The 17,832-nt window shown below is 37.5% G+C and overlaps 2 protein-coding genes across 4 annotated transcripts in view; one reads left to right on the top strand and one right to left on the bottom strand.

Moving 5' to 3' along the window:
* Nucleotides 1-1,822, top strand: part of ddr1 (discoidin domain receptor tyrosine kinase 1) — a 49,325-nt gene extending 47,503 nt beyond the window's left edge. For all 3 annotated transcript variants that reach the window (XM_056232577.1, XM_056232576.1, XM_056232575.1), the window contains 2 exons: nt 256-405; nt 493-1,822. In XM_056232577.1, coding sequence (XP_056088552.1) covers nt 256-405; nt 493-633 — 291 coding nt within the window. In that variant the 3' untranslated portion in view covers nt 634-1,822. The remainder of the gene's footprint in view (nt 1-255; nt 406-492) is intronic.
* A 2,361-nt stretch (nt 1,823-4,183) lies between these two features.
* Nucleotides 4,184-16,919, bottom strand: flot1b (flotillin 1b). Its single transcript, XM_056232582.1, has 13 exons — nt 16,826-16,919; nt 16,017-16,071; nt 14,063-14,138; nt 11,546-11,636; nt 11,322-11,465; nt 10,971-11,090; nt 9,904-9,999; nt 9,673-9,825; nt 8,297-8,478; nt 8,021-8,066; nt 6,682-6,819; nt 6,409-6,585; nt 4,184-4,426 (listed from the first exon to the last, which is right to left on the bottom strand). The coding sequence occupies exons 2-13, from the start codon at nt 16,057-16,059 to the stop codon at nt 4,403-4,405; spliced, it is 1,290 nt and encodes a 429-aa protein (XP_056088557.1). The 5' UTR covers nt 16,060-16,071; nt 16,826-16,919; the 3' UTR covers nt 4,184-4,402.
* Between the last annotated feature and the right edge of the window lie 913 nt (nt 16,920-17,832).

Raw genomic sequence — 17,832 nt, 5'->3', positions numbered from 1 at the left:
AATTTTTTTATAATTTATTATCAGACGTATTATATTTGATATAAAATGTGTATTAACATTTATCTTATATGTACAAAGGAGCTCACATGCTTACTGTCACAAATCTTTAATATCATTTTATCATATTTCTTTTTTGGACCCCCCTATATATAAGTCACATAAGCAACATGTCATTCATGCAATACACAATACTGGTGCCCTTCATCTCAGGCATTTTTTTTTTTTGTATGTGTGTGTGTGCGCGTCTGTGTGTAGGGGAAGTTCACCACTGCGAGTGACGTGTGGGCATTTGGCGTGACACTGTGGGAGATGTTGAGTGTGTGTCAAGAGCAACCGTACAGTCACATGACCGATGAACAGGTCATTGACAACGCAGGGGAGTTTTTCAGAGACCAGGGCAGACAGGTATGTGTATATTTTCTAACACTTATTAACCCTTATGAAAAAAAAATAAGCGTAGCCAAACTCTCTCTCTCTCTCTCTCTTCATCAGGTGTACCTGTCTCGCCCCGCTGTTTGCCCACAGGGTTTGTATGAGCTGATGCTTAGCTGCTGGAACAGAGACTGTAAACTACGGCCTTCCTTTGCGTACATTCACTCCTTCCTCACAGAAGACGCAATGAACATGGTTTAGAGAGTGACGGAGATGAAGAGAGGAAGAATGTAAGAAAGTGTGTGTGGACCACAGACAGGTGGTGTGTTCTTAAGCAGACACGGCTAAGCACTCTTATGTAAATTAGTGTCTTTTTTTGATGGGATGGGGCGAACAAAAGCCGCAGGTTCGGTGCCCCTTAATGACCCGCTTCTCATCCCTTATCCTGAACTTTTCAAGCAACATTTTATCCCCAACTCATTTTTAGGCTCTCTGTTCCCTCACTATTCATACTTGCCACATCACTATTCCCCAGTATTTGGTTTCACAGAGCTCATATTTCTCAAAATGCACCACATAATTGGCATTCCTCTGTCTTTTATCCGAACCTGAGAATGAAACCTCTGTGTAAATGGTTCTGTCAGGTTCCGTTATGATGAGTAAGCTCTGACAACGGGCTAACAGGATACAGGAATAATATGAAATTGATTTGGGGATAAAATGCTGCTTGGCCTCTGAACCTTAAATCCTGGTCCTGTTACATGTATCAAAACTGTCTTTTCATTCCCTGAACACTGAATAGATCTCAAAACATAATCGTAGGAACTGGTGGAGGGTTTTTATAGGTAGATAACAGGCAGCACAAAAGCACACGGCTCTACAAACTGTCTATTTAGTCGTAGTTTTCTTCAGGCAGCATTTGACAAATTATTGATTATGCATATTGAAACTTATAGAAGAAATACAGAAATAGTTTTTTCTACTTGCATATTTAAGTAATAATAGTGAATAACATTTTAACAGTCTAACTTTGCTACCATTTGTGGTCATGTAGAAAATGTATCAGCCAGTTTTTCAGTCTTTTTTGTGGTGGAGGGTAATTCATCATCACTAAACATTAACATTGAGTGGGACGTTTTCTTTTCAATGATATTAAATGAGGTTTTGTTGAATCATTGTAACGGTGGAATCCCATACAAGGGCAAATTCATGAGTCATTGGACCTCTTGGAGTTCGACGATTGTCAAAAACGAATGTTGAAGAGCTTCCAGTGTTTTCAAATATGACACAATGTACTATAATTATGTACAACAAAATAGCTGATGTGTGAAACAGGCTTATGACACGATATTGTCAAATTGCGGTGAATTAGAGGATGGATATTTGTGAGTCCACCTCCTTTCTGTCCGCATATAAATGGTCCCTTTAGGCTCATTCACACCAAGGACAATAGCTAATTCTATGAAAATAGGGAAGTCCACACCAGAGCTCTAACTATAAAAAAAACATTGACAGCCAATCAGAATCCACTCAAGTTTAAAGAGCTCAAACATTTAAAGCAGCAGACAACATAACCTCATCTCACACAACATGAAGTTATTATCCGTCGGTGTGGACGCCAATATAGTTCTTGTTGTGAAACTGGCCTTAAGTGTGAATGTGAGTTATCATTTTTGATGGCACAGAAAATGACTAGATAGTTTTGTAATTGACCTGCCATTTTCGTGAACTGACTTGAACTAAGCTGAACGCAGATCATGAACTTGTTGGTGCCAGTATGTGCTGGGTTAAACTAGACTTTTGGGATGGGATGTATGGAAATGTACTAGCAATGCACTATTTGAAAGGACTCGATATGAGCCTGGACTTGCCTGAAATTGAAATGAATGGGCCTGGAAAGTAAATAGTGAGAGAAAGAGAGGGGGGCGGGGGGAACATGCGGAATGGCCACAGAAATGTAAATTTATACCAATAAGAAATGTATTGTTTATAAAGAGAAAAGGAGATAAACTAAGAAAATAGAAAAATAACCAAAGCATTTGTCCTGAATTTACTATGTAAACCTGTGGGACAATTGCAAAGAAACTCTTAAAGCAACAGTGCGTAATTGCATTTAATCTCAGTGATGGTTTCGGTGACTGCAGACTGTACATTTAACTTGAAACTGGTGTGGTGACGCCACCTCATCCTCATTTAAGAGGAAGACTGTCTGTGTAGGTGTGGTGGAGAGCAACATAAGTAACATTTACTGTAATATACACAGAAGAATGTGATTCCCAAAGGTTATGTTGCCAATCCCGATTATGCTAATTGAATGACCTTTAACCTTTTTTGGTACACTGAGGCCTGAACTTTTGTTTTATTTTTATAAATAGTTTTGGGCATGTTCTGTCCACAGCTATTCATGTTTCTTAAATAATGAAAACTGTAAATAATTCATGGGACATAATTTTCTTCATTAATATTGCTATCTGTTATTAATCGGGTCTGTCTGTCTCTGTTTTCGACTCCCTGCCTGTGTTAGTCAGTGTAATTGCCTGTGTTGTCTCTTTTTGTAGGTGTTTTAATAAAGTAACCTTTTCCAATAAAGTGAAATCCGATGATCATTTTCACTTACAATTTGTTCATTTTGAGTAGTACGTGATTTCACAACTAAATTTGTGAAAACATACACTTCCACACAAGTTTTAAAGTAGAGCACATGCTAATAGTTTATTGTTTTTATTAAACAGTACTTACTTGTATAATCATATGTATAAATCTCAGCCTGGATATATATAGATCTACAATTTAAGGCGAAATATCTACTTCACCGTTGAACATACAATAAGGCAAATATTGGGTAAGTTTGTTGAATATATAAACAAGGTTTTAAGCCAATGAAAACAAACTAATGGCAAAAAAATGTAATATTCTAAATGAAATTAGTCATTAGGGCAAGGAAGTATCACATGACATATCACAGTTCTGTTCCTGTTGCTGAAACACTAGAGATCAGAGCAGGTTGCTGTCAGTTAAATGTCGCTTTGAGGCACTTTGAAGGCGTAAACTGGAGATGCATAGGTTTACCTCTGGTAATGTTGAGTCAATTTTAGTGTGAAGTACACAGCAGCATGGTAAAACCAAAACAGTAACTTTTTTTTTTTTTTGCAACCATTGGAAAATGATACGAGAAATGAAACCACAATCAGCCTTCACTTCAGTTTCTGTGGGCACAAAGACATGCTTGCGGCCTGTGTTAAAAACCTAACCTTGTTTTCTCTTCTTCTTTTTCCTGTTTGTTCATCAACTTCAAAAATCATCAGGTTTCTTTTCTGCACTCACTTCCCACCCCTCTTACTTTTCAACTTGCTGTAAAAAATCCCTCACCTGAGCACACAGACCTGTTTAAGGGAAAGTGGCCTGATTAACAAAAAAAAAAAAAAAGACTTACATTACAAATCATTTTTCAAAATGTCTGCAAACTTCAGTGCCACTGTTGAAAAGAAAAAGTATGAAACCACCGGACAATATATTCTCAGAACATATAGTCACAGAGGGTTAAAACGGCAAGAATAAAGCGTCACATTTCAGTGTCTGGAAACGGAAGGCATTATGCATGCGGACTATGGCTTCAGTAATGCACTTGAGGTGAATTTACATGCATTGGTCTGGAATGCACTTTGGTTTTAGAAAGGAACTGAACCAGAATCAACAGGCGTGTGGCTCTAACAGACAGAAACTATTCAAAAATGAAAAGACCAACCCTGCTTCCCTGAATATTCACTATTAACAGAGGCTCTAGAGTAGATGATGTAGTTCACCTAATAAATGTATAAAATTATAATAGAATGTGATAAAATCATAAAATTCACAAAATAGAATATAAAAACTGACTGTTACAAATGGTTGATTACAAAAAAAAAAAACATGACCTCAATGTTCTAAGTTCAGTACAAACACAGGCATGCACACATGCGCACACACACAGGAAGCGCTGAGATCCACAATCAGAGCTGATCAGACTTGATTCCTTCTTCATCTGACTCCATTAGCCCATTCGGGTTAAACCAGCCTGGCCAAAGAAAAGAAAAAAACATCCACATTTGGTGTGTCTGGAGTGGAAACCAGGGGCCTCATTTATAAAACTTTGCGTAGGATTTGCGTCAGAAGTGGCGTACGGATGAAACATAGGACGTGCGTACGCACAGAAATATTCGGATTTATAAAACCGTGCGCACGCACATCCTACGCAGTTTTCCCTTAATAAATCACAATCAATTCTAAATGTTGCGCAGCTTTTGCGGCTTCATGTCACGCCCATAGTTGCCCATAAATAGTCCGTGAAACGCCCACAATTTGATATTCATCGATTGCGAAATCATGGCAAATACAGAGAGGAAAACAAAGAAACGTAACTTCACTCAATGTGAAGTAGAAATGATCGTTGGCGAGGTGGAAAAGAGGAGTAAAATGTTGTTTGGAGGGCATGCAGTGTGGGCATTACTATAGTAATGCCAAAAAGGCACTTGAGTGGCAAAAGGTTGCAGACGCCGTTAATGCTGCAGCCTCACAACCGTGGACCGTGAAAAAATAAATAGTCGGACATCAAAGTCGATGCAAAAAAGCGTCTAGCGCTCCATTACGTATTGTGATGGCATCATGACATTTTATTACCATCTATTTGATTGCATCTGACAAGCTACAGATGTGTTATGAGGATGAATTGCATAACAAGCCAATATTATTGCAGAACATATTTCACTTTTCTTTTTGCAAATATGTGTTAATTTGCATTTCTGTTGTTATGTAATCTTTGTTTGATTTTGTTTGTTTTACACTGCAGATCGATCAAACGGGTGTTCGTGTAGGCTGTTAATTGTAAGACTTGCTTTGTGAAGCCACATTTTATTTATGAGAGGCAGTATTGCCATTTCTTTTACACAACGGTCTACACTTTCACACACTTACACACACTTTCACGTGTTTTTTCCATCTGCCGACGGTGTCGCCATTTCTCATTTCACCCGTTTTTGTGCGTCCGCCTGGGTCAGAGCTTGCGTGAAGGACCGCACATTTTCCCGTCAAGTTTGCTTTTTATAAATACCAATTATTGCGTAGAGAGCGGCGTACGCCTTCTTTTGTGCGTACGCAACGTTTATAAATGAGGCCCCAGGTGTTTTACACCAATGTAATACCAAAATATTCAATGTGATGAATGTGAATGGCATTCACACAGAAAGATTTAAATTAGATTTACTGCAAAGATTTAAATGTGCTATTTATTTAGCCATTATGTTTAATATACATTTATTACCATCTCTGATTTAAACTTTAGCCAATACATTGTGAGAGTTGTTAAGTTTGATACATATCCCTGAATCAGAACAGATTGCATTTGTAAATGACAATGATTAGATTTAAAACTCTGATTTAAGGATTGGCATTTTTCATGTATTAAAATGTTGGTAAAAAAATACTGGTAAACACTGGTTTGTTATTATGTTTTGTTATACAGGTGCATATGATTAAATGATGGCATGATTATATAATTAATGTAAAATATAAATAAAATATACATAATTGTATACATCAACATTTATATATAAATATAATTATAATATATATATATATATATATATACACACACACACACACTGATTATAATTATATTACATTACTTATGTTAACATTTTTTTTTTTTTTAAGCTACATCACCTAGCTGTTGGTCATTGGCAGTGACATAAGTGAAAGAGAACGTTGATGATGCAACAGAAAATGATGGCAACTACCAATGGGAATGGAGATATTGATACTACAGGAGAGCCTGCTGAATACAGTGATTTAATTGCTGTCAGTGTGAGCGGCACAGATATGTATACGTAGATGCCACATTGGACTGCTCTAGACACGTTGATACGCCTGCCATTTTGGAGCGGTCAGCGTGTCATCACTCACAGTTCAACATTGCGAACCCAACTAGATTTAAAAATGAAATGGGATAACCTTTCACAGGTGAGAATGTGTTGGTTTGTGTATTTACGGGCATTAACTTACAGGTGAGGTAACCTGTGAGATTTTCACTCCAGTCAATTTCTCCACCGCGCTCGGCAGGCGAGTCATGATTTCCAGAATTTCTCCAGTCAGCTTAGCAACGCCCACTTCTGACCCACCGCTGGACACCATGGTGATCTTCTGAGCTGCACAGAGTGGCCTGCTGATCTCTTCTGCCATCTAGAGCAGTGGAGGACAAATGGCCTTTTAACATTATTGACTGTTATCTTATCATTGAATTTATTTAATGACATTCAGAAGTTCAGATGCACTAACCAGCGGGAGTTTTTCCAGCAGCATGTCCACCATGGCTCCCTCTTTGTACTCTTTAAAAGCTTCTGCCTTTTTGGTCATCTGCTCGGCTTCAGCCCGACCCTTCGCCTCCAGCGCAAAGGCCTGTGCCTCTCCCCTCATCTGAAACAGAGACAGAAAAAGATGAAGAATGAGAGTCTAATGTCTAATGTGTTAAATAGTCTAAAGGCCCTGATATACTCACTGCAAAGTTCTTTTTCTTTTTTTGCTTAGAGGTAAAAATAAGTTTAAAATACCTTTGTAAGGATATACTTTTAGCGAACATCCTGACTCTGCTCATGCTGCGCGCTTTCCTCTCAGTAACAAAATAAAAAATAGCACAAACGAAAAAAGAGTTTTGAACTCCCAAAATGAACTTTACTTTGGCTTGATTTTGTTTGAAATGACGTCACACCAGTTAGTTTTTCGATTTCACTTTAAGTACAGCTGGCTCTTTCCTCGACATTAACGGAAATTTCCGTACGTTGTGAGAAAACGCTTCCCCGCCATTGATTGAAATTTCCAGGTTGTCCTTTTCACTATTATACAGGAGGGGGCGCTATTAGGCATTTTCTGAAGGAGTACTGAATCTCCTGATCAAAAGACAGATGAAAAACACGCAGAAACAAACTATATCATATGTAAGCAGATGCAAATCAAAACTGCCTAATGTTACTGAATGAAATGTCAACCCAAGACGAGCTAAAGGACTGTGCAAGCATTAGGGGTGTTGATGGACTCGATCTACTCCATATATGTTTTGATCATCCTGAATCTTAATAATAATAATAATTCATTACATTTATATAGCGCTTTTCTAGGCACTCAAAGCGCTTTACATAGAGGGGGGGATCTCCTCAACCACCACCAATGTGCAGCATCCACTTGGATGATGCGACGGCAGCCATATTGCGCCAGAACGCTCACCACACACTAGCTTACTGGTGGAGAATCTTATCTGGATATAGTCTGATTTAGCATGTTTCTCTGCTTTTTGCTCAAAATGTTGCTTTTTTTATGAAACTAACCCATATTCAAGAGTTGATAAAAAAAGGAATGCATGGAACAGAATTTGTTTAAAAGCAGAGGGTCTGTTCTTTCTTTTGATATATTGCATGTTTAGAAATTCACACAAAAAATAATCTGGAGGCCTTATAATTTTTGTGAAAATGATCAAAAATGCTGATGTGGCTGGCAAATAAAAAAATAAAATGCTGGCGGGTGAAAGGATTAAAGGTGTACGTCGTGTAACATGTGTCTTATGCAAACAGTAACGCTCATTGTCACTGGCGAAAAACAGATGTGGAGAGATTCATGAACTCACTCTGATGGACTCTGCCTCAGCTTCTGCCTCCATGATCAACTGAAGCCTGTTAGAGGAGATGAAAAGGTTTTTTGAGATTATGATACCAAGCTATCATAATTCAAGATTTTATATATATATATATATATATATATATATATATATATATAAGAATCTTATTCTTTAGATTTGCTTCCAGCAAAGCACAAATGTGTGTTAAAGTAGACAAAACCCAAAACAGAAAACCTTTGGATTTCGATGTTTGTGTGTATCACTATCACTGCATCAGTTTCTCACCGTTCTGCCTCAGCGATCTTCTCAATACGGTATCTCTCAGCGTCGGCTGGTTTCCGGACCTTGGCCTCCAGTTCCTTCTCCCTGCGGGTGATCTCCTGCTCCTGTAAAGTGATCTGCTGCGTACGCTCCACAACCTGAACCTGCATCTTCTCCTCCTCGATACGCTGCTTAGTCTTGGCCACCTAAATCAAATGACAGTGGGTAAAAACGTCAGTAGACGTAACTCAAGCCCAAAGTATACTTCGGTTTTTTACACATACGCAAGGGTCCGCGAGAAAGGAGCTTGGCACAAATTTCATCACCAGAATAATAAACACGCTGCCTGATTATTGTAACCGCATGTGCATTAAATTTGTTTTGCCCTAATCAGTTGTTTCAATAGGTGGCAACACTGGCCTGGGCTTTTGTTTCACAGAAATAATTTAACAACAACAACAAAATACCAGACACTACAACAACAACAGATGACCGCATTGACAAGCTCTTGTGTGAGGGGTTATGAGATAGCTGCAACTTTGTTTTAAAAGAATACAAAGACATTTAGCGGTACTAACTTCTGGAGAAAAAAAATACAGACACTGGACAAATTTTCTAGAGCGCATGTATCGCGAACGCTATTAAATGGAGTATACTTTGAAAGGCTATGTGTCCGGGTTCGAAGTATACTTGGGCTTTAAGCCCCATTTCGGATGGTAATAGTTTCTTATGGGGACATTTGTAAGGAGTGAGAAGAGTGAGTTCTCTACAAACCCAGAAATGCACTTCTCACATGGTCAGTTCAGCATGACAACAAATTTTATAATAGGAAAAGGTCACCTTATTTATGTATTATTTATTCTTTAAAATTCATTCATTTGATGTGTTATGGCTTTCTGTCCTGCATTTTATCTCTCAAAATGAATGATGGATGTAACCTCTTATTTATATAAGGTTAACTCAGAATATTACGCAAACCTACAATAATTAAATGTTACATTACATAAATATACTTTATGTATTTAATCTCACATTATTAACCAATACATTTGCTGCTCACCTTCAATGATCCAATTCAACCATTCTAAATGGTTTTAGACAAAAATCACATTTGTGTTTCTTTTTTTTTGTTGCATTATTTTCATTTTAAGAATGTTGAACTTTCTTCTCCTGCATCCTATTATTCAGCAATCCAGGTTTGTTTGAGCTGTGCCCTCTACTGTACAGCCGTGAATTTGCATTTTCTTCAGCCTGAGGCTTATTCATTTTACTTTTGGTGTGAACGGGCTCCAAAAGGGGCTTTAATTGCTGTTTTTCTTGAAATTCCTAAAATATGAATTGATGTAAAGTGGCAATCCTCATTTTACCAGCTGGAAACCAAGTTGAATATCATTTGGTACCTGAAGCTGATAGGCCATTTCAGACTCTGCCTTCTTGGTGTTGATCTCATAGTCATAGGATGCTTTCTTCAGCTCAAAGTCTCTTTGCGCTTTAGCCATCTGAATTTCATTTACATACTGAGCAGAGACCTTCTCCTGCATGGCGTGAGCCTCCTACACACACAAACACATACATTCAGTTTTATCCAAAAACATTAAATGACAACAGGAATATGAAAAAAAAAATCTCACCCTGATGACGGCATCCCTCTTGAACTGAGCTTCACCGATACGAGCGTCTTTTTGCACCTGAGCAGTACGAGCTTTACCCAGCGAGCTTAGATAATCCTGTGAGAGAGTCCGGGTGAGTTTCATACTAGGGTGTATGTATTATTATGAATATACACTACTCTTTAAAAAGTTTGGGGACAGTAAGATTTTTTTGGAAAACAATAATACTTTTATTTAGGAAGGACTCATTAAATTGATCAAAAGTGACAGTAAAGACATTTATAATTATATAAAAGATTTCGATTTCAAATAATGCTGTTCTCTTTAACTTTACAGGTGAAACTCGAAAAATTTGAATATCGTGCAAAAGCTCATTTATTTAAGTAATTCAACCTAAAATGTGAAACTAATATATTATATAGACTCATAACATGCAAAGTGAGATATTTCAAGCCTTTATTTGTTATAATTTTGATGCTTATGGCTTACAGCTTATGAAAACCCCAAATTCAAAATTAGAATATTGTGAAAAGGTTTTCATAGCTGTAAGCCATAATCATCAAAATTATAACAAATAAAGGCTTGAAATATCTCACTTTGCATGTAATGAGTCTATATAATATATTAGTTTCACATTTTAAGTTGAATAACTGAAATAAATGAACTTTTGCACGATATTCAAATTTTTCAAGTTTCACCTGTATATCGACCACGGACTCCTGAAAAAATGTACCATGGTTTCCATAAAAATGTTAAACAGCTAAACTGTCTTCAACATTAACAATAAGAGATGTTTCATGAGCACCAAATCAGAATATTAGAATGATTTCTAAAGGATCATGTGACACTGGAGTAACGGCTGTTGAAAATTCAGCTTTGACGAGAAGAAATTACATTTGAAGATATATTAAAATGGAAAAAAAGTTTTTTTTTTAAATGAAAACATTACTGACCGTTTTCCTGTATTTTTAATCCAACAAATGTAGCCTTGGGCATCAGAGACTTCCTTTAAAAAACATTAAAAATCCCACCAACCCCAAACTTTGGAAAAATAGCGTTTGTTTAGGGTGTGAGGTGCATAATATCACCTGATCGTCATGCACATCTTTGAGCGTGTAGCTGACAACACCGATCCCCATGTTGACCAGGTCAGAAGAAGCTACCTTAAACACCTGCTCAGAGAACTTTTTACGGTCCTGGTAGATCTCCTACAAAGAGTAACAAATAATCAATAAATAACAAATAATCAGAAAACTGATTAGTAGCACACCAGTACAGTTAGTAGCACACCACATATCTCAGTCAGCAGAGGTTGCTTGTTTATTTCAGCACTAAAACCCTCCGGTCCTCTTTGAAATGTTCTTATAAAAAGCTCGTTTCTTCCATTCTGTGTGTGTTTGATACAGAACACAAATAACTCTTTAAGCATCTCACAGTACCTCCACAGTCAGGTGGGCGATAATGGCTCTCTGATGTCCCTCAAGGGTTTCCAGGGCAATCTCAGCAATCTCAGTCTCAGACTTCCCCATGAACATCTGACAGGCTGCAGCCAGCATTTCTTTATTCTGACCCTGAATCTTCACCTGCAGAAGACATAAATAACAGCACTCACGGACTGTAAAACTGATGTGACAGATGACCGTAAAGTGTGTGTGTCTCTAACCTGGGCAATGCCAGTCACTGAGATCGGTACTCCATGCCTGGTGTAGACCTTTTCACTCTTTACATTCAGAGTCAGAGTATTGAGAGAGATCCTAGGAGAAAAGAAAAACAGCTGTAAAACATTTAAGTCGGCATGAAACAGGTTTCTCAAACAGGTTTCCCAAACATATCCATCGACTCCCATTATTTGGACAAACAGATGGCTCCGCCCCCAAACCACACCCACATATATCTACACATTATGCTGGAACAGAAGTTTCGTAGCTACACATCATGATTGATGACTGAACTTACTCACACTGGACCGGTTTGCACCTTGTTCAATAAAGAGGCTGCCCACTGCCGAGCAAATGGGTGGAGCTTACGTCTAGCTAGACATCCAGTGAGGAGGAGCGAATGTAATTTGGGCCTAATGGGTAGAGCTAGAATATCCAACTACCAATGTTGTAGTCGAGTCACCAACTGTCGAGTCCGAGTCGAGTCTCGAGTCCCAGTGTTCGAGTCCGAGTCCAAGTCCGAGTCACCATAGAAGAGTCCGAGTCCAAGTCGAGTCACCATTACCTGAGTTCAAGTCCGAGTCGAGTCTCGAGTCCCGTGTTCGAGTCCGAGTCGAGTCTCGAGCCCCCAGTGCCTACATGTCTCCACTCTGGCACCTTTAAAGAGCTGATAAAATTTATAAAAGAGGTTCTACATTGAACAAAAATGACACCACTGTCACGATTGAAAAGGGAGTTTATTTGCTGATTTGACATATACACTTTGCAACACAAAACAAAAAAGAAAGCCTAATTGGACAGAGGAGGAGAAATGCATTCTTCTTGACGAATATGGTAAAAGAAAAACAATTTTGAAATTTTGAAAAGCAAACTAAATCCCAATGTAACTGCGGCAAAAAACAGAAAATGCAGTGCTATAAGCAGTTGTAACTCCGCAGGTAAAGAGTGGTTGCGATGTGTGACATAGTCAAGGTCGCCGTCTAGTTTGTTAGCTAAAATAAACATAATTGTGTTATTGTATGATAAGCGGGATTAAGCGCTGAGCGCCTCCGACTTTGGCTCAGCGCCAGCCATAGCACGAAAGCACAGTTTAAATCTGGCAGTTATGTCACGTCACTGTACATTCGCTCCTTAGTGGTCAACTCAGCTGCTGCAAAGCGTGCTAAAATCAAAATAGCTGATTAGATGTAGAGGAACTTATCTAGTGTTAAATGAGTGTTACGTTATCTCTGTCAACATTTAGCCCGCGAATAATGCACGAGAATGCAGCGTAAAGTGAGTGACGTCAGTGAGTGTGTTGTCAAGCAAGGAGGTCTGTGAGGGAAACAATAGATCACGGCCTGTGTTGTGCCTAATTTCGACCCCCTGCCAATTTATTACCCCCCTTGTTGAAGTCAGTACCTGATTGCCTAATCCCAACCCAGCCCCTAATCCTACCCCCTCCCCCACAACCAATCCTAAACCTACCAATGCTAGGGGGGTAATAATTTGGCGGGGGTCGAAATTCGGCACAACACCGGTCTTGGACCCCGAAACAGGAAAAGTGTAACATCTTATATAAAATTTTTATAATCCATTAAGTCAGAAACAACGTCATTCATTTGATGAATGCTCAAGTCCGATTTTATATATTCTCGAGTCCGAGTCCAAGTACTAGTCATCAGTCCGCGAGTCCAAGTCGAGTCACGAGTCCAGAGAATGGAGTCTCGAGTCGGACTCGAGTTCAGAGAATAAGGACTGGAGTCCGAGTCCAGGACTCGAGTACTCCATCACTGCCAACTACACCCTAACTCTTCCCACAACTCTATCCATCCACCCCATTCCAGAGAGGTGGAGCTGGACGTCATTTGACTGCAGTGTGTACCACTTCGTTTGGATTACAAGTAGATGAGGGAGACATATTCCCGTTTACACCTGGTGTTTTAATCCGTCTCTTTTGTCCACTTTCGACCACTTCTGTCCTGATTTCTTCGAGGGGAGGGTTTATGGGCGGGTAAATGTATGGGCTTTTCAGATCTTTCGATCTAATGGACGAAATAAGCTTGCGCAATTATAAACGCACACAGCTTTAGTGCGTGTTAGAAATCAGGAATTGTGAGAGAACATTGCGCTTAGTACGTTTTTTTGTCGTCAAACTAAACTAGGGTCTTCAGTCGACAAAGTTTAAATCCCGTCTGGCCACAGACGTGAATGTTGATGTACAGTAATCAGATTATGGACAGACTAATGCAAATTCATCCACAAACTACTGCACTGATCTCTAGCGATCTACAAAATGGAATGAAGGTATTCTCTCTGAGGAACGGATGATTCATTCATTTTCGCCATGTATACGTGGAGAGGAATGTAAACACAAGTGGAGTCTCTACTGCACACAGAGCCGCCTCTTGTCCCAGTCTATTCTTGAATCACATTAGAGACTGGCCCTGCAGCGTCTGGTTAAACAGAATGGTTCCAATGCACGTGTGTTCAGGCACTAACATGTTGTAATCATCTGCCTTCTATTGTAATTCAATACATACCGCTGGATTTGCTGAATGCAGGGAATAACAAACACTCTTCCACCAGCAATCATCAGGGGAGGAGAGCGACCACATCCTGAAAGAGATGAGAGTTTTACTTGACTAAATACTTGACTAAAAACATTCTTGGTGGAATCTTGAAAATCCACTGGCTAGGGGAGGGAGATGTGTCCAAAATCTTAAATTATATCTATTTTATATCACAGAAATATCACAACAACAGGGATGCTTCGATATTAAAAGTCTGGCCAATACAGATAAGTCGATAATTACTTTATTATGTTATAGCCGATAACTGATAAATGGTCAATAATATAATGTAATACTATTTTGTCTAAATAAATTAAAAATAAAACATTAAAAACTAAAATCAATCATTTTTAAATGCTAGAAGTGAATTTAGGCATCAGAACATAATAATGTTAAGTATGAAAATGTAATATTCATTTTGAGATTTGCTGAAAATGCACATTTAACAGTGTTATTAAATTTTAAATATGTATCATCTAAAGGTAAAAATAGGGGTAAATGCACCAGTATTGATCAATGCCTATATTGTGTATCTACAGGGATACACAACATAGGCATTGATCAATACTGGTTATTTAATACTGGCTTGTTATATGGGCTACAGGCCATAAATACTTTTTACAGGCCATGAAAGTTTAGATTTTTTTTGAAATAATTATTCTTTTATTTAGCAAAAATACATTAAATTGATCAAAAGTGATAGCAAAGACATATATTGTAACAAAATTGATTATTTCAAAATAAATGTTGAGGCTCTTTTAAAAGTTCTTTTGAACTTTCTATTCATTAAAAAAAGATCCAGAAAAAAATGCATCAAGGATTCCAATGTTAGAATATTATAAAGCACAAAAACATTTTTCAACATTGATAACACTAAATAATATTTCTTGAGATATAAATCAAAATATTAAATTTCAGATTTGCCATCACAGGAATAAATTACATTTTTAAATATATTCAAGTAGAAAACAGTTATTTTAAATTGAATTAATATTTTACAATATGACTGTTTTACTGTATTTTTGATCAAATAAATGTAGTCTGGGTAAACATAAGAGACATTAAAAAAATCCCAAACATTTGAACAAATATTTTGTATATATTTCCTATTACAAGTCCTATGTTTTAAATTACATGCAAAAAATATATATATATATTTTTTTTAGAACAGCCAACCATTGTACGAATCATTTGCTATTACTATCAAGACATTTCTAGTTTAACAACAGAGAAATGCATGTCGTCATCTTAACATTACAATGCTGAAAATCCTCCACTTTTAACAAATAACGGTAAAAAATCTATCTCCCTTTAAAAAGCAATGTCAATCCCTTGCATGATTTCCAACATTAGAAAAGTAACTCATAAGCACACTTCATGTCATTGCATGTCTCCAGCAGCTTGTCAACTGTTTACAGAGAGAACAAGGGCGACAGAGACATAATGGAGCTGGTGACTTATTTTCTTCCCCTTTGTACAGTGCGGTTTGCCTACATTAACCTTGTTGTTATAGTAAATGTGAGCCTGCTGGGTTTTTTTCCGCCCCGAGCATTAAAGTCATCTTAATGTGTAACCACTGACATTTATCTACCGGTACACAAAATATCACAACCATTACAGTGAACTTTGTGTCTGTTTTGACCTGTGAATGAAAGTCACATGAATAGCTGAAACCAGTTCTGCATTTGGTCATTGTTTAAAAAAGAATCCAGATTGCACAAAATCATTGATCCAAAAAATCACTACAGAACTCTACGGGTTATTGATAAAGTCTGACGGGTGCCAATCCTTAGTCACAGGCTCACAGCTGCTTTAATTTTCAGTTATCATCATTATATATATAGTATATTTATTCTAACCTTCAAGGAGATCCATTACTTATTTGTATACATAACCGTAATAAAGACCAACAGATGCAGCATACCTGAGATCACCATAGCCTCATTGGGACCACAGGTGTAAAACATCTTGAATTAGATCTGAGGAAAGAAAGCAGCCACTAGATCAACACATGCTGGGAACATTTTAGATATGACATCTGAGTAAACACAGAGAGCACCAGTTAATCTCACGAGTTCAGAGGAATATGTTGATGACTCTAGTAGTTTATGTCTATCATGCGAGTCTGCACTTCCCATTGCCTTGCTGTAAAACATCTACATCTCTTTTTACTTTATTCAAATCACAGACCTGTTGACCAGCCAATAAACTTAATAAAAAACCATCACATTACAGTAGAAGAGATCTCATAATAACGCTATGCAACAGTTGATTACAGTAGATTATATCCCTAAATATGATATATAGCCTACTTTAAAACTAACATTAACTTTAATATACCGTAAGGTAAAAATAGTTCCCATTTAATCGATATAATGATCTGCTTCTAAATATCAATAATCCAACTCAGTGTAACGTTAATAGGCTAAACTACTAAAATCAACATGAATTTTAAGTAGTAGCCTAATAAATGACTAATGATAACTAATGATAAATAAACGTGTATCTCTCATAATAAAACCTAGACACGACAGAAGAATCACTAACAAAACAGGCGCGAATAATGAACAACTTGTAAGCTAGTTACGTGTTTAGAAACGCTAATGTGTTTTGCAACAGAACAGGAAATGCTTGACTGCTCCTTAGCGGCTACTACATATCACGCGCACTTAAGTTTAGTTTGGTGTTGAGAATCCAGACACTGTAACATTTAGACAAACCATATGTTCTTACCGATTGCTGATATTTCGGTAAATACGAAGTAGATGTGGTCAGGATTGTCTCCCTTGTGCAAAAGCTCGTCGTACTCGTAATCACGATTCACGCAGTCTCGGCCACGCCCATTCACAACACTCAGGCTGTGTTTTAAAACTCTGTCAGCTCCCTACCGTGACTACAGTTTTGAGCGTTCGAGATGCGTAAACTGCAGCCTAGATAGGTAGTTCACTAGGTTTGGCGACGGTCATGGATTATTTTTTCAGTCTGTGAGTAGGTAGTGCGTAGACTGCTCTCTGCTGTGGACTGAGGAAAAATACGCCGTCATTTACTGTAGTAGATATCTGAACATTATGAAAGCTTTTAAAATGCTTTGGTAAATCATAATTATAACACAAAAAGACATAATTATGACAAAATGTCGAATTCATGAGATTCTAAATCAAAATTATGAGATGAAAAAAAACGAAATTGTGACAGTCATAATTTATGAGATAAAAGTCAAAATTATGACAGCTGTCATATTTATGAGATAAAGATCATGATTATAACATTAAAAGTATGACTTAAATAAAAAATAGGCTATGCATCTATTCATCAAAAACCAAAGGTAACTAACTGGTGATCGAGTCTAAACTTTTTTTCCGTTTGTTTCTTTATTCTTTTCATGATCTATTTTGTCACTGTTTAACTTAACAAAGTCTGCTATCTCTTTGATATTTTTTTTACTGTCTCTAGTTCTTCTATCAACTCCACTATGCAGAAAGGCGAGAAAGCTCAGTGAGAATTGGGCTAACTTAACTTTTATGATAATTGCCACTGTATTTTTTTTCTGTCTCCCCAGTTTGTACACACAGTGACAATAATAATAGTGGGTAAACTTCATGAAATAAAGTTAAACAATTATAAGTTAAAACAGGAATGTGCAACATAGCCTATACATACAACCTCATAACAATGAGTCTGGCTATAAGTAGGCTACATTTTCATATTCAGAAGAGTAATAGTTCAAGCGCACATTTGAG

This window comes from Rhinichthys klamathensis, unplaced genomic scaffold (genome assembly GCF_029890125.1).
Source record: "Rhinichthys klamathensis goyatoka isolate OS25496 unplaced genomic scaffold, OSU_Roscu_1.1 h1tg000349l_1, whole genome shotgun sequence".
NCBI lineage: Eukaryota > Metazoa > Chordata > Actinopteri > Cypriniformes > Leuciscidae > Rhinichthys > Rhinichthys klamathensis.
The sequence above is the reverse complement of the archived record's forward strand: the minus strand, read 5'-3'. Positions and strand labels throughout refer to the sequence as shown.

Excerpts from the sequence above, each read along its gene's own strand:
- flot1b (XM_056232582.1), bottom strand. The coding sequence starts at position 16,059 with ATGTTTTACACCTGTGGTCCCAATGAGGCTATGGTGATCTCAG. Across the intron at positions 11,466-11,545 it reads CAGTGACTGGCATTGCCCAG|GTGAAGATTCAGGGTCAGAA; the intron begins GTTAGAGACACA and ends TGTCTTCTGCAG. Across the intron at positions 6,586-6,681 it reads TGCTGGAAAAACTCCCGCTG|ATGGCAGAAGAGATCAGCAG; the intron begins GTTAGTGCATCT and ends CCACTGCTCTAG.